This window comes from Phocoena sinus, chromosome 15 (assembly GCF_008692025.1).
Source record: "Phocoena sinus isolate mPhoSin1 chromosome 15, mPhoSin1.pri, whole genome shotgun sequence".
In the NCBI taxonomy this organism is placed as follows: domain Eukaryota; kingdom Metazoa; phylum Chordata; class Mammalia; order Artiodactyla; family Phocoenidae; genus Phocoena; species Phocoena sinus.
In genome coordinates this window covers 80649223-80676519 of record NC_045777.1, presented here as the reverse complement: position 1 = coordinate 80676519, position 27297 = coordinate 80649223, and the positions used below count along the sequence as shown (strand labels likewise).

General features: G+C 61.4%; 1 protein-coding gene across 2 annotated transcripts in view; it reads left to right on the top strand.

Annotated features, from left to right (window-relative positions):
- Positions 1 to 23033, top strand: part of COL26A1 (collagen type XXVI alpha 1 chain) — a 174696-nt gene extending 151663 nt beyond the window's left edge. For both annotated transcript variants that reach the window (XM_032603779.1, XM_032603778.1), the window contains exons 4-13: positions 1063 to 1124; positions 6585 to 6741; positions 9016 to 9114; positions 9811 to 9963; positions 11813 to 11896; positions 13690 to 13742; positions 17502 to 17537; positions 18681 to 18728; positions 20578 to 20662; positions 21418 to 23033. In XM_032603779.1, the coding sequence (XP_032459670.1) occupies positions 1063 to 1124; positions 6585 to 6741; positions 9016 to 9114; positions 9811 to 9963; positions 11813 to 11896; positions 13690 to 13742; positions 17502 to 17537; positions 18681 to 18728; positions 20578 to 20662; positions 21418 to 21578 (938 nt within the window). In that variant the 3' untranslated portion in view covers positions 21579 to 23033. The remainder of the gene's footprint in view (positions 1 to 1062; positions 1125 to 6584; positions 6742 to 9015; positions 9115 to 9810; positions 9964 to 11812; positions 11897 to 13689; positions 13743 to 17501; positions 17538 to 18680; positions 18729 to 20577; positions 20663 to 21417) is intronic.
- The last annotated feature ends 4264 nt before the right edge of the window (positions 23034 to 27297 follow it).

Sequence of the window (27297 nt, the reverse complement as noted above, 5' to 3'; positions counted from 1 at the left end):
CTTTGAACTGAGGGAGGAATCTAAGCATCTCTTGACTTCTAGAGCAATAAAAGCTCCTTAGAACAGCTTTGAACCATCTATTTCCTCATTAAAGAGCTCTGGGTCTCTGGGGGAGACAGACATAAATAGATGATTACAGCCCAGGGAGATGTATGCCTGGGAGGTTAACAGTTACTGGTCTCCTAATTGGCCTTCGGCTCCCAGGCCCTCCCACTCCCACCCATGGGACACTTGAGCTGCCAGAGTGAGCTTTTAAAAATGCAAATCTGACCTTGGCTTTCACCCCCTCCAACAGCAGCCCATTGGCCTCAGGATACTGCCAAGCTCTTCCCCCCAGGCCTCCTGTGTCAGGGCCCAGCCCACTGCTCCAGCCTTGGTGGCCCGCAGGTGTGCTCGGATAGGCCAGGCTGCTGGCAGACGCTCCCCTGTTCTGTTCTCCTTGGGGCCTCAGCCCTTATTCTTCCTTCTGCTGAACCTGACCAGTCATTGTGCATCCCTCAGGCCTCACCTTAGATGCCACTGCCTCCAGGAAGCCCTCCTGGACCACTGCCCACCCCAGATGGGCTTTGACATCCCCCATGATGCTCTTTTGCACGTTCTGTTCTTATAGCCCTTACCAGCCTGTGTCTATTTGCCTGTATCCTTCCCCAGACTGTAGTTCTCAAAGTCAGGGAGCGTGTCTCATTTACTATCCATTCATCAACTATCAGATATTTTTTGAGCCTCTATTTTGTGCCAGGCACTGAAATTCATGAACAAACAAAATAGACAAAGACCCCGCCCATACGGCACCCACAGACTGACAAGGCAACCCAGGTGCTGGCTCAGACAATTCACTGAGTAAACAGACAGTACTCTGTGCTGTGGATGCCCAGAAAGGAGGGTCAGAGGTCAGGCAGACTGCATGGAGGAGGGGGCGTTAAGGATAAGGCTCTGAAGGATGGGTGGGAGTTTTGCTGGCGACAGCTCAGATATTTCCCTGCCTGCCTGACCAGAGGCTATCCTTGTGGCTGGGCTGCTCTATCCCCAGGATCTACTCCACTCTCACCTCTTCTCTTTCAGAATGCATGAACTGTACCCGGCTCAGTGACATGAGTGACCGCCTGACCACGCTGGAAGCCAAGGTCAGATGGTCTGGGGATAATGGGCCTAGGGAACTGGTTGGGGAGGGGCTTGCATCAGCCCCAGGGAGCCCAGCAGGACGGAGCAGCCTGGTCCTGAGGGATGGGTGCTGTTTGGGGCTTCAGTGGCCCGGGGTAACCTTCTCTGGGCCAGGCCAGTCTCCTGGGGTTGGGGAAGGGAGTGGGGTGAGCAAGAAACCTGAGGGTCCCAGGTGTGAGGGACGCTGGGGAAGATGCTGGGATGTACTTCTGGTACCTGAGACTTTAGAAAAGGTCGGGTCCCCAGGCTGGCTGGCCTGATGGACATTTTCCAGGCACCTGAAACCTCCACATGGTTTGGCAGAGCGTTGGCTGACAGCCTGCTCTGGCCAAGGCCCAGTACGCTCACTGGGGTGTTAAAAGTCACAGCTCTGGGGGAGGACTGGCACCGTGCCAGCTGTCCCCTGCCCACTTAGCCCTCACCCATGCCCTCCCGCCATGAGCAATTCCTCCCCTGGTCGTCCCACCCTGACACCTCCCTCTGCCTAGAGAGGCTGTACCACGACCATGGCCAAGGCCACGGCAGCGGGCTGGGGGTGGGGCTTACTCTCTGGCCCTGAGGGTGAGGGTCATGACCCCTCTGTAGACCTCAGGGGACTACAGAGGTGGGGGGTCAGGCTGTCCCAGTAATTGCTCTGCCTTGGCAGGTCCGTTCCTAGCTCTGGGCCTCAGTCTGCTGCCCTGTAAAATGGAAATTGAAGGAGACATTTCCCGGCCCCTCACTGGGTCATTCTGAGGCTGGTGGACAGGGGTGAGCTCCGGTGGCTCCTGGGTGGGGGAGCAGGAGGGGTAGCTCGAGACGGGTGTGCAGAGAGGTGGCTGCCACTGCGTTTCTTCTGGATCCCCAGGTAGGGGGTGGGAGACTCCTGTCTCAACTCCTGTGTCTTATCTGGGTCACCTTCCAGCTGCCCACCTGCCTGCTCTATGCCCAAGTGTCCCCTGGAGGAACTGGGCCCCTGGGAGCTTCGTCAGCCCGGTCAGAGGGCCCTGAGAGGCGGCAGCCTGCAGAGGGAGGGGGACACAAGCCAGGCTAGCAGCCAGGACAGCCCCGCAGCCTCAGGGGCTGTGCTGAGGTCAGGTGAGCCCACAGGGGTCAGAGAGAGCACGGAGCTGGGCTCAGGGGCTGGGGTCAGGTGGGTGAAGGCAGGACCAGGCAGGCAGACCCCAGATGGGGAGTCAGAACCCAGGCAGCTGGCATAAGAGAGCAGAAACTCTGAGGCCTGGACACTGCAACTTCTGCTTCTGCAGACAAGAAACCTGTTTTGGCATCAGAAGGGATTGTTCAGAAACCCAGCCACTGGCAGCTTATTCCTTACCATTTATCGTTAGTTCACTAGGAAGTCCAGAAGTTAGTGGTCTCAGGATTGGTTTGGCGGCTCAAGAACCCAGACTCTTCACAGCCTTCCTCTCCACCTCCTTAGTGAATTGGCTTTTGGTCTCATGGTCAGTGCCTCATGGTTACAAAGAGGCTGCTGCAGCTCAAGGCCTCACATCCTTATACCTTGTTCAAAGGCAGGAAGTAGTGGGGGGAAGTAAAGCACCCCAACAGATTCATTATGTGTCATTGGCCAGCACTGGGCTATACGCCCACCTCCTATTTGCAAGGGAGCTGGGAAAATGAGTAATTGGCCACTCATGGTTCCTCCTTTGGGGCACACCCGCAGGCACACAGTAGGGGGCTCTGGAGCCAGGGAAGAGGAGGAGGTTGGAGGCCAGGCGACCACAAGGGACTGTTCCATTTACACTCCGCACGGTGCCTAAGTTGCCAAAGGACCCAGAGACCCAGACCTAGGAGCTTGTCTAGATTCCTGCCGCCCTCTTTTCCTGGGACAGGCTGGAATGGCTGTTGGGCGATGGTGGGGTGGAAGGCCAGCAGACAAAGTTTCCTGCCTTCCTTCCTCTCCTGCCCCTCAGTTTACACTCTGACTCCAAGGATCAGACTGAGTGGGAGGCAGCCCGAGGGCATTTCCCTGAGTGAGGGTCACAGGAGCCCCGAAACTCGGCTGCTCTCCAGTGCAGGAGGGTGGCATCCTGGCCAATCAGCCAGGCCGCCATGACGTCATCAGAGCCACTGCCGTCTGCGGCTGGCCGAGGTCTGGTTTTCTTGGGCTAAGTCCCCACGCCCACTGCTGCCCGCCCTGGTGCGCTCATGCCCAGCAGGAATGGGGTCAGTTTCTCTGGGAGGTTGGCCATGGCCAGGCCAGGAGGACTTGGACTCGGGTGGGGGCTGATTCTAACTTGACCGTGGCCAGGGCTTCTCTGCCTGGGTCCGTGGGCTCTGTGGGCCTTGGTGTCTGCGTGGGAAGTGCCCCAGGAAAAAGTGAGCCGGGTGTCTGGTGCAGGGCTAAGGCTGCAGGTGGCAGGTCCCCTTGGGAGCTGGGCCTGACCCCCCTCCTTGATCTTTCCAAGCTGCTCCAAACCCCCTTCTGCTCCTGGCTACTCCCTGTTAAATATTTCCTTCTGGAGGTTCCCCCGAGACACTGCATCTCAACTCACTCCCCGGACTGATCACCTTCACCCCCAAACCTGCCCTCTCCTGCGCCCCTGTTTGACTGGTGGCAATCCCACCATCCCCGGAGCCAGGCCAGAAACAAGGAAGCTACCCCTGCCTTCGCCCACCCTCCTGCCCCCAAGCCCTGGGGTGCCAGGTACTGACAGTTCTCCCCGCCTCCATCCTCACACCCACGGCTCTGGGTCCCACATCACGGGCACCGACAGACAAGTCTCCTTCCCCTGCCGCCCAGCTCCTCCACTTGGCCGTGGCCGGTCAGCTTCCCAGTGGACAGTCAGTAGTTGGGACAGGAATTGTAACCCTCCCTTCCTAGAGGGGGTTCCAGGGCTCAGGAGATGGGGTTCCACCCCCGAGCTGCTGTGTGATCTGAGCCAGCTGCTCCCCTTCTCTGTGCCTCCGTGAAGCTCCACTGAGGCCAGGGTTGTGGCCCGGCTGTGGGGAGGTGGGTGAGGCACCACATGGGGCCCTGGCCCCACCACCTACTTGCTGGGTGACCTTGGGCAAGTCACTTGCAGTCTCTGAGCCTCTATTTCCACCTCACCTGTGATGGGGCTGCAGTGGCCCTTCCTGCCTCATGAGCCCTTGTGAGGACCAGAAAGGAGAGGGGCTGAGAGACAGGGGCCCTGGGGGTCACCAGAGCCTCAAGGGTCAGGAACCCACCCACCCAACACAGATGGGGACCTGAGATCTGATGCAGGGGTGCCACTTTGTTCCCAAGAGTCCTCAGAGACTCTGTCACCCAGGCCCCAGGACACTGCAGAACTGGTGGGAGGGGCACTCAGAGGGATCCTTTCTGCACAGCCACAAAGCCTCAGCCCAGCCAGCCAGGCCTGGGCGCTGGGAAGGCCACCGTTTGTTCCCGTGACCCGCCCCCCCACCGTCCCAGCATCAGCAGGACTAACCGGGTTGCCCATGTATTGAGCGCTCCCGATCTCCCGTGGCCCTGCAGGGTCAGTGTTATCACCCCCATTTTGCTGATGGGAAAACTGAGGCCCACAGAGGTCACAATGCTTGCACAAGGTCACACAGTGGTCACCTAGTAGGAGAGCAGGGATTCAAACCAGCCTGGCTGGTAGCAGGGTCTCAGCTTCCCCCATCACATGGCACTTAACCTGTGCTGGGTTCTGGGGACCCAGAGCAAGGAGGGCACCCCCTCCCCAGGTGGTCCCTACTCCTGAGGGCAGGGCTGGTGGCATTGCTCCCACCGCCGCCCTGGCTGTGGGCACAAAGTGATTGTACAGGAGCTGAGGTGATATACAGGAGGGGAGGCCTCCCTTCTGCCCAGAGGGTCAGACAGACACAGGGAGGAGGGGACAGCTCACTGGATCTCAGAATCTTCCGGGGGTCGGGGTTGTGGGCAGGGCTGGTGGAGGGCCCTGCAGGAGCTTGGGCTTGGAGGTGGGGCGGTCTTGGGCTTGAGGAGCACTGGGAGAGTTCAGGGCAGCTGGAGCAGAGCGGAGCGGAAGAGACGCAGGTGAGGCCCAGGCGGGCGCCTGTGTATGAAGTGTGTGGAGATACTGGCGGTTTTTAGGGGGGTTGCTTTGCAGGAGGTCCTCATGCACTGCTGTTGATTGTGGGGACCGGGGGCTGCAGGAGAGGGAGGGAGCAGGCGGAGGTGGGGGAGGCAGAGGGCTGTCGCAGAGCCTGAGGCCACAGGCCTGGGGAGGGGGACATCACGGGCGGAGCGAGGGCCACAGGCAGGCGGAGGGGCACTGGAAGAGGCCTGGGGGCCCATTAGGTCCTCTGGGAAGTATGGACTCCCACGTTGGGGTGGGCGTGGGGTGGGGTATAGGCCGGGGGGCTGGAGCTTGGATGCCTTCAGGCAGCAAAGCCTGTGGACTTAGACGCCAGTGATTCTAATGGGGGGGCGGGGGGGCCTGGGGGGCGGCGGGGGTGTGCCCAGCCAGGCCCACCCTCAGCTCCATACTCAGAACGCTTTCATCTCACACACTGAGTTGGAGACTCTAGCAGGACGCGGGATTCGGGTTTCTAAGAGCTGGAGGGGACGTGAGACACTGGGCTTCTTCCTGTCTGGCAGATCGGGACAGGAAGCCGGGCTCCATCTGATATGGCCCGGGAACCCCAAGGCCCCCTCTGCTGGGGTGGGGGGGGTCTACTGTGTGCTAGCATCTGCCTGCCTGCCCTGTGCAGATCCCGGGCACGCAGCGCCCCCTGCTAGCCTCTTTGGGGACAGCAGGGCCTCTCTGAGGCCTCCTGGCTCCCAGTTCACGTGAATTAGGGAGAGTCTCCCACTGAGGCCCTGGGTCCTTTCGGTTTTTGACCCCTGCTTTCCTCCAGGGGAGAGGACAGGTTGATTTCCAGGCTGGGCTTGAGTGACCACGGCCACTTCTGTTTCTCTGGAGCTCCTGCTAAATGTCATGTGTCAAGCTGGGCCCATGTATTTATTCTTTTCTCCTTTTCTTTTCTTTCTTCTTTTTTTCTTTCCTTTCCTTTTCCCTTCCCTTTCTTTCCCTCTGCCCCTCCCTCCCTCCCTCCCTCCCTCCCTCCATCCATCCGTTCATCCACAAACATTCCCTGACTGCGTTGTTTGTGCTCTGAGCCAGGCACTGTGGGGGACAGGCGGGCCCAGTCCCTCCCTTGAGAGGAGCCGGTGAAGTGGAGGTGACCGTGGTTGTTATTCCAACAGCCAGTGTCTAATTCCAGTGACAGCCGCTCTAGGAGAAAAGTACGGTGACTCTGAACGTGTCCAAAGGGGACCTGCCTGAGCCCAAGGGTCAGGAGGGCTTCCTGAAATGGGAAGGGGAGGGGGGCAGGGGTGGGAGAACATTCCAGCAAGGGGACTGGTGGTCCCAAGAGCAGCGGGCAGCTGCTGGTCTCCTGGGGCACACGTTCCCATTCACATGTGTCCCCGGCCTGGCCTGGGCCTGACCCTCTGCCCTTTTTCGGCCCAGGTTCTCCTTCTGGAAGCAGCAGAGCGGCCCTCAGGCCCAGACAATGACCTGCCGACCCCCCAGAGCACCCCACCGCCCTGGAACGAGGATTTCCTCCCTGACGCCCTCCCTCTCGCCCACCCCGGGCCCCAAAGGAGAAGGCCCACGGGCCCGGCTGGTGAGTGAGGCCTACAGGGGAGGCATGGCCTCCCAGGGCCTGCACAAGGAGGTCATACATGCCCACGTGGCATTTTGCAAAACTGAGCTAATGTTTAAAACCTGGGGGGATTTCACATAAAAACCAGGATTTCTCGCTTCTCTTAGAAAAATGGAAGATCTGGCCATTGGGATTGGCCGTCTCTTAATAGAAACAATTGGCTGGGACTTCCCTGGTGGTCCAGTGGTTAAGACTCCACACTTCCAATGCAAGGGGCACAGGTTTGATCCCTGGTCAGGGAACCAAGATCCCACATGCCGTGTGGTTTGGCCAAAAATATATATTAAAAAAAAATTTAAAGAAAGAGAAACAATTGGCTGCAGCTAAGTCACAGCTGCCCCTGCAGACCCCGTTCAAGGTCTGCAGTTTGCCGCAGTCCTCACCATTCCTTATTGCCTCACAGTCCAGCTACTGTGCTCACTGACTTCCCTGCTGCCCCTTAGCATCTGCACTTAGGCCCCCAGCCCAGCTCCATCCAATTTTACAGCGGCCCCTGCCTGCATACCACCAGCGACGGGCAGCTTACTGACTGCCCCCCTTCTGGGGGATCCTCTCTGAACTCTCTGACCCAAGTTGGAAGACATCCACTCACCTGTTGTTTTCACCCTTCCCACCACACTTTGAAGTCAGAGGTAAATGTTTTCTCTCTGCAGTTTCTATCCATTGGTTTGGGCTCTGCTCCCTGGGACTGCAGAAAGTAATAATAACTGTAATACTGGTAGTCAGCATTGTTGAATGCCTGCCACGTGCCAGGAGAAGCGCTGGGGCTTTACCCAGGGCAGTAAGCTGGCACTGCCTGTGTGGCTGAAATCAAGGGTTTAAGGCTGAGGTCTCGTCTGACTGGTCAGTATCCGTGCTGTGCCAGTTATTAAATATTTTTATATCACCCTAGTCTGTACAGATATCATTGCTAATCATTCCAGTAAACTCGTAAAGCTCAGGTTACAGAGGAGAGAACTGAGGCTCCGAAAATTGACCCCTGGCGTCACCCAGCGATCCAGGGCCATTTTGACTCAGTGATTCTCGGACCCACTGGAGCTCCTTGCAGGTGACACCTTCCCTCCTCCTGTCCCCAGGTTGAGCCCCCAGCTTCTTAGCACTCCTGCCCAGACTCAGCTCTGAGCACGCTCCATCCCCTTCCCTGCCTGTAGACCCCCAGCAGTGGGAGAGTTGCCTCCAGTAGCCAGTCCGGGGGCCGGGGAAGCATCAGATATTCTGTAGTCTCTGGAGGCTGGCAGGGTGTAGGGGTGAGCTTAGGCCTGCTATTAGAGGAGGGGGCATCTCACTTTGGGCCCCCCCGCCCCCCCGCCCCCCCCCCACCTCTCTAGCCGCTCTCCCCAAAGTCTCATTTCCAGAGGGCTGCCCCATGCTTGTCTTCAGATCCTTCTTCTGGGACTGAGGAGGGAGCGGGGGCTGGGGGGAAGGGGGGGCTTCTCATTCCCTGGAGGACCCAGGCCCCAACACCCCCTGGAGGGGAGGGAGGAAGCTGGAATGGGCTCCAGGTCTCCTGGGGCACCTTTCTTCTTACCGGGACGTGCAGTTCCAAAGAATGGCCACCAGGTGGAGCACAAACCCTACAAATGCTGACACCTGGGTGAACCCTGGAATCCTCGCGAGCAGGTGGGAATCTCTCTGGAAACGGGCAGCTCCAGGGCCTCCATCAGTTCCGCAGGCGTTTTTGAGCATCCTCCCCAGGCCCAGGGCTTCCAGAGGGAGATAAGGGGCTGTCCCCAGGCCACACAGGGGGACTCTGGCCTCTCCATCTACTCTTGCCCACCCGTGGGGCCTGGAGACCGTGAAGCTGGGCAGGCATGTCCTTCAGGGCTTCCTGGGGTCTCTAAGGAGGCCTCATTGGGAAGCTCTTTGCCAGAAGCCCAGTTCCTGAGCCTGAGCAAGGAGACAGCAGGACGCAGAGAGAGGATTCTGACTCATTTACAGCCTGGCTCTGCTACCTTGAGCAAAGGGCCACAACTTTCTGAGCCTCAGTTTTCCCATCTGTCAAGTGGGGACACAAGTAGCTCTTGAGATCATAGAATTTAATAGGAACAAAAATGGTTTGCAAGCTGTAATGACTGATGTGAGCTAGTGATGGTCCCTTTGCCCATTGTGGGGGGCCCCAGGTGGGCCGGATTCCTGGAGGCAGGTCTGACCGGACAGCCCAGGTGGTCAAGCCTGGAGCCACGGGGGGCAGGTCAGCCCACAGTGTTCTCAGGCCTCATTTCATTCTATCCCCAGGGCCCCCGGGACAGACGGGACCACCAGGGCCTGCAGGTCCCCCAGGCTCCAAAGGTGACCGGGGCCAGGCAGGAGAGAAGGGCCCAGCGGGTCCTCCTGGTAAGGACACCCCCCCACACATCCCGACCTGACTCTGTCCACTGGGGGAAGGGGGTTGGGGTTTCTCCCCTGGCTGAGCAGGCGAGGCATCCCAGACACCCCCTTTCTTGCTGGGGATAATGACTGCCATCTTGGGGGGCTCCAGGCTCACTTCTTCCCACTGCCACCCTTACGGCAGCTTCACCCCAAGCACCTTAGGGATCCGTCTTGCCCCGGGCTGTGGGAAGAGAAGGCTTCTGGAGTTGTGGGCGCTGGTTTCCGTGGGGGGGGGGGGGCTCCTGGGGGCTGGGGGGTGTGCTCAGCCATGTAAACAACACCTCCAGAGACCACCCAGCTCCTCCTGGGCTCTGTCAGGGCAGGTACAGGGCTGGCCCAGGCTGGCTGCCACCCTTGGCGCCCATTCCCCAGAGCTGAGGTCCCTGGAGCGGGCAGAGGGCATCTGGCCGGAGCCCCCACTGGTTCTGTGGTTCCTGCCTCCCTCACCTCCCATCCAGCTGCCCCGGGTCCCCTGTGCACTGGGCTGGGAAGGGGAAGTCATGTTATTAGCTCCCGGAAGAGCCCTCCAGGGTGTCCCTGGGCCTGGAGGCCACCACCGGCCCTCTCGCCAGCCCCGTGCCCTTCAGGGTCTGCTTCTCGTCTCTGTTACATCAGTCACGAGGCCCGGCCCTCCTGTGACTCCTCTCCTCCCCACTGCAGGCCTCTTGGGGCCGCCAGGGCCCCGTGGGCTTCCTGGAGAGATGGGGCGCCCCGGCCCCCCCGGCCCCCCCGGCCCAGCAGGCAGCCCAGGCCTCCCTCCAAACGGCCCCCAAGGCGTCCTCTACTCCCTGCAGCCGCCGACAGACAAGGACAGTGAGTGGCATGCCTGAGGGGTGGGGCGGGAGGGCGGGCCGGCGGGCCTGAGCCTGTCTTCGGGGGGACCAGCCCTCCCCAGAGGACCCCATGAAGCAAGCGGACTGTCAGTGAGGGGAGCCTTGGCTCTGCCAAGTGGGGGGGCGGGGTCGCCAGGGGGGGACTGACTCGGGGTGGGGCGGCAACCCACGCTCAGCTCCTGCCCCGGGGTCTGACCCCCACGGGTCACTCCGCTCTCTGGCCTGGCCTCGGGTCATCCGTTACCCCATGTCGTCTCCACAAATCCCCTCACTGTAGGCCACTGGACATGTGTTGATGGATCACCTACGACGGGTGGGACTCTGTTTTTACCCGCCCGCCTCGTACAGCCGTGAGCAAAACAGCCTCCTGCATGCAGAGGCTACAGTCTAGCGCGAGAGGGCGCCTCTGAGCACACACACAGCCGCCCCAGCGCGCGGGGAGGGCGGTTCCAGGGAGGCCCCGAGGACGGGGGTGGGGGTGGGGCCGGCAGCCCACTGCGGGCATCGTTTTGGTTAAGGGCCCTGGGGAGTGTGAAGGGTTTTAAGAAGCAGGATTGACTTGAAATTCTGAATGGGTAACATCCCAGGGACCGCTTTGTCGGCTGTCGGAGAAACCCAAGCCCCTCCTCCTGGTGCTTCTGCCCCCTCCGCCCCGCGGCAGGATAGCCCTCCCCTGAGCGTTAAGACCTGTGTCCCGCTCTGAGCCTCAGTTTCCTCATCCGTAGAGGAGGGGTGGTAATACATCCTGATGGAGTTGCTCTGGGGGTGAAAAAACACAGGCCCCAGCCATGAGGGAGGGGCTCATTCCAAGGGGACTGAGGGGCCTGGGCTGCCCTCAGTGGGTACAGGGGCAGGAGAAAGTGTTAACTCCCTGACGACCCAACCGCCTCACCCTCACGGTGGGCTCAGTGGTGCCCCCTAGTGGGGAGAATGGATGATGCGTGTAAAGTGCCTTGGGAGTCTAAGGGCTCAGCAGCCGGCACCCCTGGGCCAGGAGAGCTGCAGCCTGTCCTGGCCTGGGCGCGATGCCCTGCACCTGGCACTGCCCGCCTGCCACGTCTAGTGCTGGGAGCCCTCCTCAGACAGGACCCTCCTTCCCCAGCCCTGGAGCCCTCGAGGGAGGGCAGCTTTCTTGGAAGACCCAGGTGTGAATGTTTGGGGACAGTGAAGGTGCCCCAGTGGGGGCACCTGGCTGGCCAGGACTGAGCACCGATAGAAGGCCACCACCGTGAGGCCTATGGAAGGGCTCTCCAGGCTTCCATGAGTGGAGGGAGAGGCAGAGGCAGCCACCCCCATCCAGACGTTTCCAAGCCTGGCTGTCTGGTCCTGGCTCTGAGAATAGGACAGGGTGAAGTCACACGGGGCTCACCCTGGAGAGACCCAGGCCACTAGACAGACTCCACCCGGCTCTGGGGCCCTGATGGAGGCAGCCCAGGGCCCTGCAGCTCAGAGGGGTGGGCAAGGAGAGCTTCCTGGAGGAGGCCCCACAGGCGTGAGCTAGCCAGGTACATCAGGATGGGTATGTGGGGTGGACCCTGGAAGAGCGTCCAGCCTGGGTGGTAAGCAAGGTGGGGCCAGAGTCAAGGGCCTGGAGTGTTCAGGAAGGAGTTTGTGCTTTAAATGGAGCCCACGGGGCTGCCCCTGCCCTCTGATTTGGCCTCTGTGTGCTCCTCTCGAGTCGTGGGAGCAATGACGTCTGCTCACCAGGGCTGCAGTGAGGCCCAGCGGGGCCGGGCATGCCCATCCTAGCTCCGGGGGATCTCAGCTCTAGCCCCCCAGCCCCGCCGGCCCTGCCCCCCAGGTCACGGGCCGCTCTGCCCTTCCCGCAGATGCAGACGCGCAGCTGGCCTCTGCCGCCGTGGACACGGTGCTGGCGGGCGTCCCAGGGCCCCGGGGCCCCCCCGGCCCTCCAGGTGAGCACAGAGGGCAACAGCACAGGCTGGTCTCCACTGGTAACCCCTCCTGGGCTTGGCCTGGACCAAGGGGCCTTGAGGGGGCCAGTTGGGGGTCATGGCCTTGGCAGGGCACTGGGTCTGCCCCAGCCAGCAGTGGCTTGAGGTGGGGCCCCTTGCTCCCGGCGGCAGCTCCCCTGGGACTGGACACAGTGTTTCTGCCAGAACAAGGCCTGACACTCACACGATGCAGCCCCGGGCTGCCCTCGTGTGAGCCGGAGCAGGGATGCTCTGGATATGGGGAGGCATGGGTCTGCACGGGCGGTGTGGGGGCCATGCGGGAGACCCAGGGAGCTGGTGGGGCAGGTGCCCATAAGAGACAGGAGGCCCTGGGCCTGCAGGCAGAGAGCAGGGCCCTGGGGGAGGGCATGGGATGGGACCCTCGCTGGGGGAGGAGGGGAGTGTGGGGCGGGGCTGGCACCCGGGTGTGTGGGCGTCTCCTCTGACAGGTTCTACCTGTGAATGAACGAGCAACAGAGGCCCTGGGGGCCGGCGGGTGGGGCGCCTCTTGATTAGGGCTCCAGACCCGGGCACTCATTCTCTGTCATTCATTCACTCTCTCATAATTCAGGAAATATTCACCGAGCACTGTTCAGCTGGGCAGTGTTCTAAGTTCCTGGGATACTTAAATAAACCAAACGAAGATTCCCGTCCTCATGGTACTTACATTCTAGTGGAGAAGGCGAACAGTACCCACATACTATCAGTGAATCCCACAGGGTCTGAGAAAGCAGGGCTGGGCGAGCAGCTGGGCCGGGGTGGCCCCATTTAAAAGGTGGTATTTGGGAGTAAGCTGGGAAGGTGTTTGTCCTTTAGCTAGACTGAGTCCAGATCGTCACCCCACCAGGGGTACACTTTCCTGCATGTCCTCCCTAAGCGTGCCGGGGGCACATTGGTACAGCCTAGCGGCCCAAGAGGCGCAGACCTGCGCCAGCCACTGGGGACGGAGGCCTCACTCTTCCAAGCATTCGGGAAGTTCAGTCAGGAACACCACTTCCTGTGCTGCACCCGTCAGGCCTGGCCTGACCCTCTGGGCACTCCCTGGCCCGTGGTGGGGGGCAGGCATGCAAACCGACAGTGGCCAGAGGTGGCGGCTGGTCTGTCAGGGCTTTGCCTAGAGAAGAGGCGGGGTAGGTTCCTGGAAGACTTCCTGGAGGAGGTGACGCTTAGCCTGAGACTAGTAGCAAAGAGTTTGCTGGGGTGTGGAGGGGTTGGAGAAGCTCCAGGAGGAAGCAACAGCATCGTCAAAGGCACGGATGCAGAGGAACTTTCCAGAAGGGGGCATCTGACTGATGAAGGTGGAGGAGGCTGGGCTGAGACGGACCTATTTGAAAGGTCACTCTGGGGGGCTGCATGGAGGGCAGATGGTCAGGCAGCAGTAACCCAGGCAAGAAGGATGGCTTCAGAGGGGTCAGGTCTGAGGTCCCGAGGAGGGAGAGACTCGAGGTTTGCCGGAGGACTAGCCGGCTGGGGAGGGGCTGCGGGGTGGTCCCGTGGATGAGGCTCTGGTTGTGGTGTCAGGGCTGCAGGGAGAGTGGGTGGAGGTGGGCTCTCCGCTCTGGCGGTGGGCAGGGGAGGCCAAGGGAGCGGGTGTCCCCCTCCCCCACCATTCATTCACCGCACCTTCCTTTGCTGCCCGTGGAGACAGACCCAGGGCAGGGACTGGGGTGGGAGGATGGGAAGGTCCTCTCCGGAGCTGATGGGGGCAGCGGGCTTCTCTGGCCCCAGGTGACCATCTGTGACTCTGCCGGCAGGTCCCCCTGGACCACACGGTCCCCCTGGACCCCCAGGTGCACCGGGATCCCAGGTAAGGTCTTTCCCATTTATGGCAAGGGAGGGGACATTGTCTCGCCAGGAAAGGAGGAGCCGGGCTTCTTAGCAGCACAGTTGCTCAGGAAGGAGCCAGCCCCCTTGGCCGGTCCCCAGCTGGGTCCAGGCGGGCCCCAGGGGAAGGCAGGCGTGCGGCCCTGGTTTTGTTAGCAGCAGAGACCCTCTCCTGCTCACTCCGCCTACGCCAGGGAGATGCTAACATGGCTCCCGGTTCATCAGTGAGCTGAGACCCAGGTGCCACCCGAGGTCGTCCAGAGGGTGTGGTGGAGCTGGGCCAGGATCCCAGAACGTCCACCCCAGCCCGTGGCCCCTCCTCAAGGAGACCTGCCTGTGCGGGGGCCACTCTGACGCCTGACTGTGCGGCCCAGAACCCCAGCTTGCTCTGCCTCCCAGCTGTGTGACCTCGGGCAGAAAGGCAGCCCCTCTGGGCTCCGGCTTCCTCAGCTGCTAAGACGGGGTGTACAGGGCCTCCCTGGTGGATTGTCACAGGGAGTGAAAGAGAAATAAATTGCCGGGGGGATGTGCCTTGTGCCGCAGGGGCCCAGGGGCCTGGGGGGGAGGTCACGTGGAGGAGGGGGGGTCCTGGACGTGGAGGCAGCAAGGGTGGAGGCTGGGGATGTCTGCATGGAGCTTCCTGCAGCCCCTCCCCTGGGCCTCGTCCAGACCGAGGGCTCCGAGGTCCCTGGAACTCAGGCCCAGGTGGGGTGGAGTGGCTGAGAGGTGCCCCCCCTCCCACTGCAAGGGAGGTGGATCCGGGCCTTGGCCCTGTGGGTGCTGGGACCTCAGGAGTCCCACACATTCATTCATCCCTTTAGACATTTGACAAATATTCCCCAGACACAGGGAGGGCACCAGCCACGCCAGCCGAGGACACAGCCGGAGCCCGGGGCCACAGGCCAGCCCTCTAGAGCACATGTTCTAGACGTCAAAGAACCAGTGTCCCACGGCTCCTGATCTCTCTCTGTTGTCCCCCTCGTGTTTTCACACCAGGAGGATACGGCGTGGAGGAGAAGGGCCAGTGGGGTGCACGGCGTAGGGCAGAGCCAGGGTGGGTGTGGTACAGACCAGGCCGGCAGGCGGGGGCCTGGGGGAGGGGGTGGCTGCAGGGGGGACGGGAGGCCCTCAGACCTGATCTGCCCCTGAGTCAGGTGGGGTGGCCAGCTTAGCCAGGGGTCTGGGCGCCCCAGAGCACCCTCCTGGCCCCTCAGGCTCCCAGCCACAGGCCCAGGCCCCAGAGAGAAGGGGTGGGGGCGGGTGAGAGAGAATCACAGTGACAGTGATGGGACTGCGGTGAGGGTCGGAGAGGCCCCGGGAACTGTAGGAGCTTGGCAGGGGGCGTCTGGCCGAGCTCCACACGCCAGGAGCCCTGTGCCAGCAGCGCGGTCTCTCCTGCTTCTCTGGTGCTGGGGGCTCCCTCCTCCCTTCAGGCCGGGCCTGCTCAGCCCTGACAAAAGGGCAGGAAGAGGGGGAGGGGGGCGTGTGAAAGGCCGACAGATACTCTCACGGGAAGGGCTGGGGGCAGTGGGGCTCCTCCAGAGGCCCAAGCGCACAGCAACAGGGCAGGTCAGTGATGCGAAGGGATCCCATCATTCTATCCCAGCAGCAATGGGGCGGTGGAGGCTCAGAGAGACTCTGTCACCTGCCAGAGTCACACAGCAGGACAGCAGAGTGCCAAGAATGCAGTGGGTGCTTTGGGGTGGTTGATCCTGCCGGCTGGTTGATTTTTAGGGTCTTCCAGGCCCTTGCGGGCAGGGCTGCCTTGGGTGGCTGTGCAGACCATGCCCACAGCAGCCTTGTGGGGACCCAAGGCCTGCAAGATTCCAACAGGTTCAAGGGGACCAAGTCAGAGCTGCTCGTCCAGCCCCGCTTGAGGCGGCGTGACCGGGCACCAGCCTGGGGCGTCTTCAGGCTGGCGGCATCTTGGCCCCTTTCCTCCTTGCGGTGGTCCTTCCTTAAACCTGAGGGTCTGTAGCCAGGGCTGGTATGCCAGGGGCACCAGACAGTGCCCGGCATGGCCCTGGCTCCCCAGGGCCCCACTGAACAGGTGTCGAAGAGCCCCCTTCCAGGACCCACTGCCAGGACCCACCGAGGCCCCTACACTGCAGGGATGGAGCTGGGTTCCAAGGCTCCATCGTCCCAGTATTGACAATGTCTGAATGGCCACCAGGTGGGCTGGACTGTGGCTTCATTGTGGATGGTGGGGCCAGTCTGATGACCCAGTCTCTGTCTCCATCCTTGCCAAGGAGTCGAGGCCTCTGAGAATTGGCGGTCTGTGGGGAGGGATGTCTCCTAGTCAGGGGTCAAAGAAGAGCGAGAAGGGACAATAACAGGGGACCACGCGGTCCCGACTTTCTCGAGTAGGACGGACAGCCCTGGGTTCTGCCAATTTCCAGCTGGGTGACCCTAAACAAGTCCCCGAGCCCCTGGGCCTCAGTTTCCCCATCTGTGAAATGAGGATAAAAATCCCTTCTGGGTAGGTTCGTTGTGAGAAATAATGGGGAAAACAGGTGGAGAATGCCAGGCTCTTCGGAGACCCTTAATGAATGCTATTCATTAACTAATGTATGTCCTGGGGCCTCAGTTGCTTCAGACACTGTACTGGGCACAGGAACAAGGACGTGGGGATCCCTGCCCTCCGGTAGCTGATCGTCTAGTGCAGGAGGCAGACGTGATAGAGAATAACTGGGAAAGGACCTATGGTGACAGGAGGGGGTGACAGATAGGAGGAGGTGACATTCCGACTGAGACCCGAGGAACCGGAAGTCCTACAGAGATGCCGAGAGCGTTCCAGGTCGAGGGAAGGGCAGGTGCAGAGGTCTTGAAGCAGGGAAACGCCTGGCGCATACAGAGTGGAGGAGAGCGTGGGGTGAGATGAGGTGGGGAAGTGGGCAGGGCCTTACCTGCAGGGCTGATGTGTGGATTTGGGTCACAGTGGAAAGGGGACTCATCGAGGTTCAGGGAGGGAGAGTCCGTGACCTGATTTACAGCTTTCCAAGGCCCCTCTGGCTATTGAGGGAGGGATGGAAGGCGGGGGAGGCGGCAGTGGGGCAGGGAGACCAGGGAGGAGGCCACAGCAGCGCAGAGGAAATGGCAACGTGAACAGACATACTTAGAAAGTGAACCTGACAGGTCTGGCTGATGGAATAAATTTGGTGAGGGAGGGAAAGGGAAGGTTAACTCCAAGGTGTGTGTGGGAGCAGCCGCGGGACCGTGGAGCCGTTTCCGTTTCTGAGAGGAGAGACTGCAGGGTGGGGGTGGGTCTGGGGGGGGGAACCGGGAGTTCCACTTTGGAGAAGTTGAGGGGGGGCATCTCCTGGCTGGCCGGGGAAGGGTGCTGGAGGACGGCTGGATGCACAGGTCTGGGGCCCTGGGGAGCCTTCCGGCTGGGCATCAGCGCTGATGGGGAGTCCACGCAGGCACCCTCACGATCACCATTGCTGTCACTCGTTCTCTGAGGACCCCTCTCTCGCGTGCTGGGGGGATGTGTGCTTTGCCATCTGGTCCCCTTCTCTGAGTGATAACCATACTTGGCATTGCCCCATTTCACAGGCCAGTGGCGGGGGCGCCAGGACTGGGGAGGCCCCCGGCTGTGGCCTTCGTGTTTCCTCTGCACCACCCTCCTCCCCGGATCCATTTTTCAGATTTCCAGAGCCCAGTGCAGGGGGAGGGCCAGCGGAGGACTGAAAGGTTGTCAAGGGCAGGCAAAGCCTAATCTGCTTTGTTTGATTTTCTACAGGGCCTGGCTGGAGAGCGGGGCGTGACAGGGCAGCCTGTAAGTGTGGGGCCGTGTGGATGGGCCACCCCCAGGACGATGGGCTCTGGTGCAGGCCCAGGGTACCAGGTGGGCGGGCGTCTGCCCCAGGCGGCCTGGCTGAGTTCAGCCCCCCAGCTTCCCCAGGCATGGCCGGATCCAGCCCAGCCAGGATGGGGCAGGGGGAGAGAAACGGGCAACCTGGGTGCAGTGCCAGCTGCCCAAGTTGAGAAGGGGTGACTTCGGGAGGCGGGAGCCCCTCGCTGAGTGTATGAAGTAAGGACTGAAATAGCCTCCTGTTGCAAGGTTTGGATGAGAGTCCTGAGGTCCCTTCCAGGGAGCCCAGGCCCCTGGGTTAATGTGCTGTGTGACCTGCAGAGTCCCTTGCCTTCTCTGAACCTTCTAGGAATAGAGACATAGATAGCTGACCTCTAATTCCCCTCTTGGAAATAAGAATTCATGAGTCTCAGCCCCTATCTCCAGGGCCAAGGAGGTGGGTACCTCCTTCGTGCCCAAGTCTTATGTCAGGGGCATGGGGCTGGGGGCAAAGCCCCAGCTGAGCATCTTCTATATGGAAACTCTCTTCATCCATAGCGTGTTTAAGCTTCACAGTGACCCCATGAGACAGTGCTTTATTTTTCCTATTTGCCAGAACTGGCAGCTAAGGCTCAGAGAGGTTAAGCAACTTGCCCAAGGTCACACAGCTAGGCAACGGTAGAGCCAAGATTTAAATGCAGGAGTGTTAGCCTCCAAAGCCATGCCTTTTCCAAGCTTATTATTGAGATTGATTTATTTAATCCTCCTAATAGCTCTACGAGGCTATTATTACCTCCATTTTGGAGATGGGAAAATCGAGGCACAGAGAGGTAAGGTAACTTGCTCAAGGTCACACAGGAGTAAGTGGCCACCTAGGTGTTATTGTGAGGCTGATGTTACTGACCCCATTTTAGAGTCAGGGAAGCAGAGATCTGAGATGCAGGGGACGTGATCCCTAGAAGGGCCAACACCTGTCCAAACCTGACTCCTCCCTCCCTAGAAACAGAATTAAGCCCCTAAAATCAACCCTGTGCCAGGCTGTGCAGGGGTGCCCAGGGAGAGAAGCTGGAGAGGGTGGAGAAGCGCCCCACCCCACACCCATCATTGACTGCACGACTTTCTTCCCAGGGCGAGCCTGGCGGCAAGGGGGAAGAGGAAGAGAAAGCTACCGCCGAGGTAACTGTGCCCCTGGGCCCGTGCTTCCCTCCTGCCCTTTGGCTGTGTCTCAGCAGGAGAGCGGGTACCCAACAGAGCCGGACTGACACCGTCAGCCCTGAGCCGGGCATCGGTCACGGGGTGAACGGGGTCCCGCCCAGCGGGGGAGACAGCTGAGTGAATAGCGACTACAGCACAGGGTGAAGTTGGCTGCAATGGGGTAGCACAGATGGGTTGACCGGCCTGGGGCCTGAGTCGGGGGGAGACCCTGCCGGAGAGGGCCGGAGGAACCACGGACCTGCAGAAAAGACCTTTCTTTTAAGGAGGCTTCAAGCCGTGGCGTCCCTCTCCAGGGACAGGACTCTCCCATGACAGCACCTGGTACACGGGTGTGCCCAAGGTCGCTGTGGTGGACTGAAGGATCCATGGGCATGCGGATGTGGGAGAGGACGATGAAAGAGTGAGGTTGGGAGCACACAGGGTCCAGGGCAAGATGGGATGGGGAGGGGGCACAGATGGAGTGGGAGCATGGCTGTGGGGAGCCACGCCTTCTGGGACCAGGAGAGGAGACTGGGGACCAGGGTGATGGATTAAGGGGGCGGAGGCAGTAGGGCCAGCAGGGGAGGCCTTGCAAGCTGAGAATGAGTCCCGTGGGAGTGTCAGGGCTCAGCGGGCTGGCCAGCTCAGTGGGCACACAGCTGAGTGAGCTGAGGGAGGTTCTAAGCCGGGGGTGGGGGTATCTGCAGAGGTTGGAGGTGGATGGCTGCGGGAGGCGGGCTGGGCTGGAGAGGTGAAGCTGGGGCCAGGGGACATTCCAGAGGTCCTTGCGGGACTGGAGAAGGGGGAAGAGGCTGGAATCAGGGCAGCCGTGGTGGGCACAGGAGGCAGTGGGAGGAAGATGTGGATGCGGGGGTCACTTGTGATGGGGAGACAGAGAGGATGCCCACGACTTCCCCCGGCGCATCTCATCGGCGTGCGTCCTGTGACCCAGGGACTGAGGCTTAGCCGGGTCCTGACAGAGGGGGCCTGGACCGCCTGCTCCTAGCTGGGACACCCCCATCCCAGACGCCACCCACAGCCCGGCTTCTCACGGCCTGTGGTGGGAAGGCCTCTCTCGTAACTCAGTAGCATGCTTTTGGTTTTCTTTTGTTTTAAGCTAAATTAATCTGAACGTCATGACAGAGCTGTCATGTTCTACCAGCCAAAGATGCCTGTTTGCTGCTGACTCCAGGGCGGGGCCTTGTCTCTCCACCATCACTTTTTATTTCGAAGTGGCCTTGTCACCTGTCTTCTCGATTAATCAGCTCATTCACGTGTCTCGACACACGAGGTCCTTTGCCCGTGTGTAGGCTGGCTCCCAGAAAGCAGACGTGCCATCATCGCGTCCTCCTGCTGGCATTCCAGAAGCCGTGGCTCTGCCCTCTCTTTTTCTTGCCCGGGTGACCACCCCGGAAATCTCTCGGGTGGGCAGTGCCAGGAAGGAGACAGGCAAAGCACCCCCGACCCGTGGGCCCGTGCTCGGTGCTCTGCCCACAGCAGAGTATTTTCTGGAAAGAAGGGCACACAGAGGAAGCAGCAGGCAGCCATGGGAGCAGGACGAGCCCAGGCTGGAGGCAGACAGGTCTGGGTGTGAAGCCCTGGTCGGCCATTTCCAGGCTGTGTGGCCACAGGACTCTGGTTACCCTCTCTGTGCGTCAAGTTCCGTGTCTCTGAATAGTAATTCGAACCCCAGCCCTGGCGCCGGGATGCCCGCCCTATGATGGCTGTTGTACTGATGTTGGTGGCAGGAGGGAAGTGGCGGGCGTGGGGAGGGCCGGGACAGTACACTGAAGCGGGACGGCCCTGACCTTGGCTGCCTCCTCCCCGGCAGGGCGAGGGGGTGCAGCAGCTGCGGGAGGCGCTGAAGATCCTGGCCGAGAGAGTCCTCATCCTGGAGCACATGATTGGGATCCACGGTGCGTGGCGACCAGGACCTGGGGACAGGCAGGCCCACAGGCGGCCGCCGAGTCTGGATCTCCCTCTGTTCCGCCTCCCTGCCGCCCTCGTGGTGCTGCCTCTGGTGCCTGCTCTCCCTGCCCCAGTGGCCCCTCACTTGGTTGCCAGTCTGGCCCTGTCCCACCCCCGCTCAGGGACCCTCCGTGGCTCCCTGCTGCCCGTGACCGACATCCAGGTCCCAAGTCCCTCCCCAGCATGGCCTGGTGTCCAGTGACACACAGCCGTCATCCGGTTACCCCAGGCCCTTTCCCACCTCGGCACCTTTGCTCAGGCTGGTCCCTTGGCCTCCTGGGCACCAGCTCCCGCTTCGGGACCTGCTCCGGGATCTCTTCCTCCCTGAAGCTGCCTTCCTATCTCCCCACCAAGTGCTGAACCTTTAGTTCCCTTATGGGGTGAGGTTTCCATGTCTCTCCCTGGCACTTCTGCAGGGCCTGGAGCCTGGCCCTGGTTAGCATTTGTTGAAGAATGGATGAATGAGTGAATTGGTGAACGGATAGATGAGCAAATGGGAGAATGAATGACATGAGCGCCTGGATGAGCGGATGAATGGATGAAAGAGGAGTGAGTGAATGGACGCGTGAGGAGTAGAGGCCAGCTGCTGCTTTGTCGTGTCCTCACTGGGCACAGAGCTTCCGTTGCTGGCGGGGCTGGAAGTGAAGGTGCTCTGCTTGCTCCCAAGGCCCTGCGCAAGCCCGCCCTCCTGCTCTCCTTCCAGATCCCCTGGCCTCCCCTGACGGGGGCTCCGGCCAGGACGCCGCTCTGAGAGCCAACCTCAAGATGAAGCGTGGTGGCCCCCCACCCGATGGCTCCCTGGCTGCCCTGCTTGGCCCCGACCCTGGGCAGAGGAGCGCTGGCCGGGCCAGCGGCGGGAAGTAAGAGGCCAGCGCTCCAGGACAAGCCCCGACTCCGCCAGAGACCCAGCCCCGGGGCCTATGCAGCCACTGGCACCTGAGGACACCCCGAGTGGGACCGGGCTCCAGGCCTGGACGATCGTCAGGAACACTGGCTCCTGGGGGCTGGGGGCCTTGGGGACAGATGGCAGCTCCAGGGGCGGGGGCCCGAGGCCAGAGCCCTGCCCTGGTCCCTTCCCTCCTCACCGGCACTCCCTGCTGGAGACGGGGTCTGGTGGGCCGGGTGGGCTGTGAGAATAGTCGTAATACTCATCATTTACTGGGTCCCTGCATCGTTCGGGCCTGTCCGAGGAGCTTCCCTACATTGTCTCATTTAACCCTTAGGAGGTAGGCTTGTTATCCCGACTTTACACGGGGGACAGAGGCTTGGAGAGGATAACTCACCTGCCCAAGGCCCCCAGACCATGGATGGCTGGGGCAGGGTTTGAACCCATGTTCTCTCTACCGTGCCAGCTTCCCCTCTTCACGGGGAAACTCAGGGCGGGTGTCGGGCCGGGCGGCTGCTGAGGCTCCAGCGGGGAAGGAGGGCAGGGCCCTGCCCAGCACGAGACTGCGGGGGCCCTGGGCCTCCTTCCTCGACTCCCGTGCCTGGGCTCGGGGTCTGCTCCACGGGTTGGGGAGCAGCTTGGCCTATAGCTACTCTTGGAGGCCAGGGAGACCTTGAATAAACCCAAAACAGTCACGTGGACTTGGAGACCGTGAGAGAGGAGCGTTGGGGTGCAAGGACCCTCAAACTGAATTGGCATTGCCCACCGGCGCGTCCCAATCTCTCTGACCCCGTTGAGCCGGGAGGAGGCAGGATTTAATGCAAATGTGCACCCTCCAGGGGCCATCCCTGCAGCCCCGCCCTCTCCCAGGCTCTCTGGGAAGCTACAGGGTTGGCCACTTCTGCGTTACACGGCAAGTCCTATGTCCCAAGGAGGAAGAGGGATTGCTGCCTGATTCCCAGGCCCTGCTGGAGAGAGATGCTCCCACGCTCGGCGCTGTGGTCCCAGCCAGGCTCCGCAGCAGACACCCAGGTCCCCGGTGCCCCAGAGCAGCTCTCAAGGCCACAGCGCTCGAGGCCTCTCCGGTATCGGGTCCCCTGTGCCCTGGGCTGGCCCTCGTGCTCCTCTCGCTGTCTCAGCGACGGCCGCAAACTCAGACATTCACAGGTGCTGGCGCCGCCCCAGGTGCATCTCCCCTCGTGGCAGGAGCGACTCGTCCCCACCGCCCTTGTTGCACCGGGGAGACTGTGGCCTGGTCCCTCCAGGCCCTGGTAACCTCTCCCTGCCCTTGAGGCCTCGACTGCCCCCCTTGAGGCAGGGCTGGCCGTGTGGGAGCCAAGACGTGGGTTCCTGCAGGCCTGTCTTCACGGAGGGGCGGTCAGAGGCGGCGGGAAACCTGTAACCCTCTGACAATAAAGGTGCTCTCCCCGCTGTGCTCTCGTGTCCTGTGGCGGCGGCTGCTGGGGAGGCTGGCTGTGCCGGGTCAGCTTCGGCCAGGCCCAGCCCCAGGGGTGTCTGACGGGAGCCCCTGGGAGCCAAAGTGACCACAAGGCCCTGAGGCAGGGAGGCCTGGCTCTGCCCCCCGGGAGCCCCATGGGGGGTTGGGAGAGCGAGGGGAACCCCTCAGAGGCTCCCCACCCTCTACCCAGCAGCGCTGCATCTGGGCTGGGCCTGCGTCCAGCTTTGCTAGACGGAGAGTGAAGTGGGGAGGGCTCAGGGCTCTGGGCAGAGGGACCCCTACCCACCATGCTCCTGCCCTGGGCCTGGGGTCCTGGACATTTTTGTCCACTTGGGGGCCCAGCGTCTCGGACCTTCCCCTGAGCCCTCAGCCGAGGTGGGGGACTGGCTGAATGCCACCCAGGGCTTCCTGCAGGCCGTGTCTAGCCGGAGCTCACCCTTGCTGGGGCCACCCCACCGCACATGAGGGGACCCAGGGGAGCTCTGCTCTGACGGCAGCCCCCTTCCCGTTGCAAGACCCTGTGTTCCCAGCCGGAAGCTTCGGGCTTGGTGCCCCCTGCCCCCGGACCCACATTGTCTCCCTAGAATATCCTTGTCCCGAGCTGGCACTCCGCAAGCTCCCTCACAGCAGGGCTGGGTCTGGCTGACTTCCATCTTCCCAGCCCGCCTCCCTCCCCCACGCCCCCGCCGAGGGCCTGGCCCAGATGAGACGTCAGTTTGTTAATAAAGGAATGCCTTGCCCCAGATGGGGACACCCACCTCATTACCCAACAAGAACACCTAGTGACGGCTGCTGAGAGCTGCTGCCAAGCCCGGCCGCGGTGACCCACCGGTGCTGCAGGAGGCCGTCCCCGGAAGGCCCACATCTAGTGACAGTGGAGCCCTCTCTGCCCAGAGCACCCCCTCTTTGTGGGGTGAAGCCTCATTCATGGAGCAGTGCACCTCCTGGGGCTATGCGAGGACCGATGCCATCTGACAAGCTAAGCCCCCCCACCCCTTAGTGAAGCAGGACACGAGGCATCTCGTTCTCGCTGAGCCAGCGGCAGACGGGGGGGGGGCCCTAAGAGAGATTGTCCTGCCTTACCCAGGACCCCAAATCTGCTGCCCCAGCGGCCCCCAGCCCATGGCCTGAATGTCTCAAGGACGGACCCCACAGGCATCAGCGTCCTTAGATCAGGGGCTGCTGCTTGGAGGTGGGGAGGTGTAGACTGAGCACAGGAGGGCAGCGTGCGTGTCCACGTGCACACAAAGCCCCTCAGTGCAAACAGAAGCAAGTGGGCAGCGTGGGACGGTTCCAAAGGCAAGGGCCTGGCTCTGCCCGGGCCATCACGGGCCAGTGCAGAACTCTGCAAGGTCACAACCTGAAATCAACCTGGCCTTCCTGGTCCTTCTAAAGGATATTTGTCACAGTAGGAGTGTAGAGCATCTTTTCTTTAACAGTTGATTAGCTGAACGTATAAGTTTTAAATATTTAGACGTACGATGCCTCCCTTTGTACCCTGGCCCTGGACCCTGCACTTTCTGGGGCAGGCCTGGGTTGGGGGCTGGCAGAGTCTGGAGTGACCCTGCCCCCAGGACTGGATGTCCAGGTGCTCCCAGGCCCATCTCAGAGCCACTGGGAGCAGAAGGGGTTCAGGGGGGAACCAACGTCCAAGGGGGGCTCGTGCCAGCAGGGTGGACAGGCCAAGCCTACGGGATGTCAGACGGGGCCAGGGCACCAGGATTCGTGGACCTGGAGAAGTCAGGGGAGCTGTGCCCTGCACAGCCTCCCAGCGAGTGGTTCTAGAAGGAAGAGTGGAGTTCACATCCACCAAGAGACCAAGAGACCAAGGGACAGCACTGCCGGGCTGGGCAAGTGTGAGCAAAGGTCAGAGGTAGATGACGAGCAGACAGAATTCCCACAGGAGACTGAAGTAGATGCCCAGGGCCAGGTCTTGGAGGACCCTAAACACTGGAGGGGGAGAAACTGACCCGGAGGGGATGGGCTGCTGTGGCCGGTTTTCACTGTCAGTCTGGCCTCTCCCCTCCGTCTGGATGGTAGATCGATCTTTCTGAAATGCAAGCCTGGCAGCATCCCCCCTTAATCATGAATCTGCAGTGGCTCCCTTGTTTCTGGTCCCCAGCCTGGGCTCTGCAACCTGGTGCCATCATCCGGGCCTCTGTCCTCCTGACTGCCGGCTGCAGAAGAGACCCACCACCTGGTCTCGTCTCTGTGCAGCCTGTGGGTGCTGGTACCCCGCAAGGCCAGCGCTTGGTGCTTGCAGGACGTGGGAGAGAGCAGGGGGTGCCTGGGGTGTCTGGCACTTACAGCCCCATCGGGAGCACAGCTCTTGGCTTTGGGCAAAGGCCTCAGATGCATCACCTCCTCTGACCCCCGCAGCCTGACGGCTGGGCTGTGTCCCTCTGGTCCTTGGTTCCGTCGTGACCATGAGCGTCTTTGTGCTGATGTGTGGAAACCCTAACCCGCTCAGCCTGCAGGTCCCAAGATGGGTTCAGATGGTGGGGTGCGTTGCTCAGAGCGCCCCTAGGGTCCATGACTGGGCTTCCAGGTCCAGGCGCCGTCCTCTGCCTGCAACTGCCCCTCTCCCTGCGGCTCCTGGGCACGGGGTTCATGAGGGTCAGCCCAGTGCAGGGGACGGGCATCTCTGAGCTCCTAACCCCAGCCCCGCCTGCAGGGTCCACCCAGGGGCTTAAGGAGGGAAAATTGGCTCAGGCTGACCCCCTGGCCTCGCCTCCCCTCACTCCCTTCCCTGTCTCCTCCCCCAAGTCTGCTCTGTTCTACATCCTCCAGCCAGCCACAGGGCACACCCAGCCTCCCTCCAGGCAATGCCTCCCGCACACGCTTCTCTCCTGTGCCCCAGTGTCCGGATCAAACCAGGACAGGGACTGAGAGCTCTTTACTAACACCTTCCCTTCCGGACCCACCTCCCCGGAATCCTGAGCAGCCCTAGTCTGCAGGACCCTCTTCTCCTCGCCCTCCTGCCTAGCTGAGCCCAGGGAAGCAAGGATCTGAAGGGTACAGGCTCAGGCAGGGCCCCGGCTCGGGCCCCCCTTTCCATGGGTGGGTCCCCAGGGTCTCCTGGGCAGGGCAGGTGTGGGACCTGGATGCAGCTCCTGAACTCATAGCCTGGGACCCCCGCCAGACCCTTTAGTCAGCCACCAGCCAAAGCAGAAATTCAGGATCCCCTTGGTCAGATGGTGACTCTGGCAAGTGCCCGGATGTGGTGGCCACAGTGAGCGTGGAGGGGACTTGGGCTGGGCTGATCTTCAGTAGCTCCCACTGGGGCAGCGAAACCTGTAGTTAAAATATCGAAACACCCCTGTGCTGACGGACCCAGCTCCTCACATGCCCCCCACCATCCCGACCCCTCCCATAGCCTCCCCAGAATCTAGGACCCCGCTCCAGTGCTAGGAAGAGGACCTGTTCTGATGGGTGGGGTCCTGTGCCATACGGATCATAAAATATTTTTAACATCTCTCCCGACGCGGCAATGAGAAGCTGATGGCAAGAGCCGGGGCTGAGGGGGAACGCTTTGCTGCTGCTCGGGGCACATCCTGACCTCAGGCAGAAATTCACAGCTGACGTGCTGCCTTGGGATGGGGAGCCGGATGGAGGCGCTGGATGGTCGTGGTCAAAAGCTGAGAAGTGGCCCAGAAGCCCTGGTGAGCCCAGACTGGGGTTCCTCTTGGGCACTCCAATAGGACTCCATGTTTCCTGCTGCACCGCCTTGGGATTGGAGCTCAAGAGAACATGGTGACCTGTTTCCTGGGACCAGGAGGGAATCAGGGTGAGGCTGGAAATTAATCAGACACTCGCCTGACCCCCAGGGGTTCAGAGGTCACCTGTAACTCTTTTCTCAGAATGCACTGGGCGAGGTTGGCCCCCTCCAGGCTGGGGAGAAGGGCACTTGGGGGCACATTCTTCTTGTCCTGCACTTGGCATGTCCCAAAGACACACAGGGGGTTATTCTCCTGCTGGATGGGCAGGAACCACCTAACCCTGGCCCTGGGCCCCAGCCAGAGGTGGTCCAGGTGCTACTGGGGTCCCCCAGCACAAGCCCTCACCTCCCTGGATCAACAAGACACCCTCACAGCTCCACCCCCCACCCCACGTCACTCACTCGGCTGTGATCTTCTTGTGGGCAGGGTCACACGTGCATCCCCAGTGCCCAGCTCTGATCACTGCAGTGAGTCACAGGACATTCACAAAGGAGAGGGACTCCTTCCCAGACCCCAGAG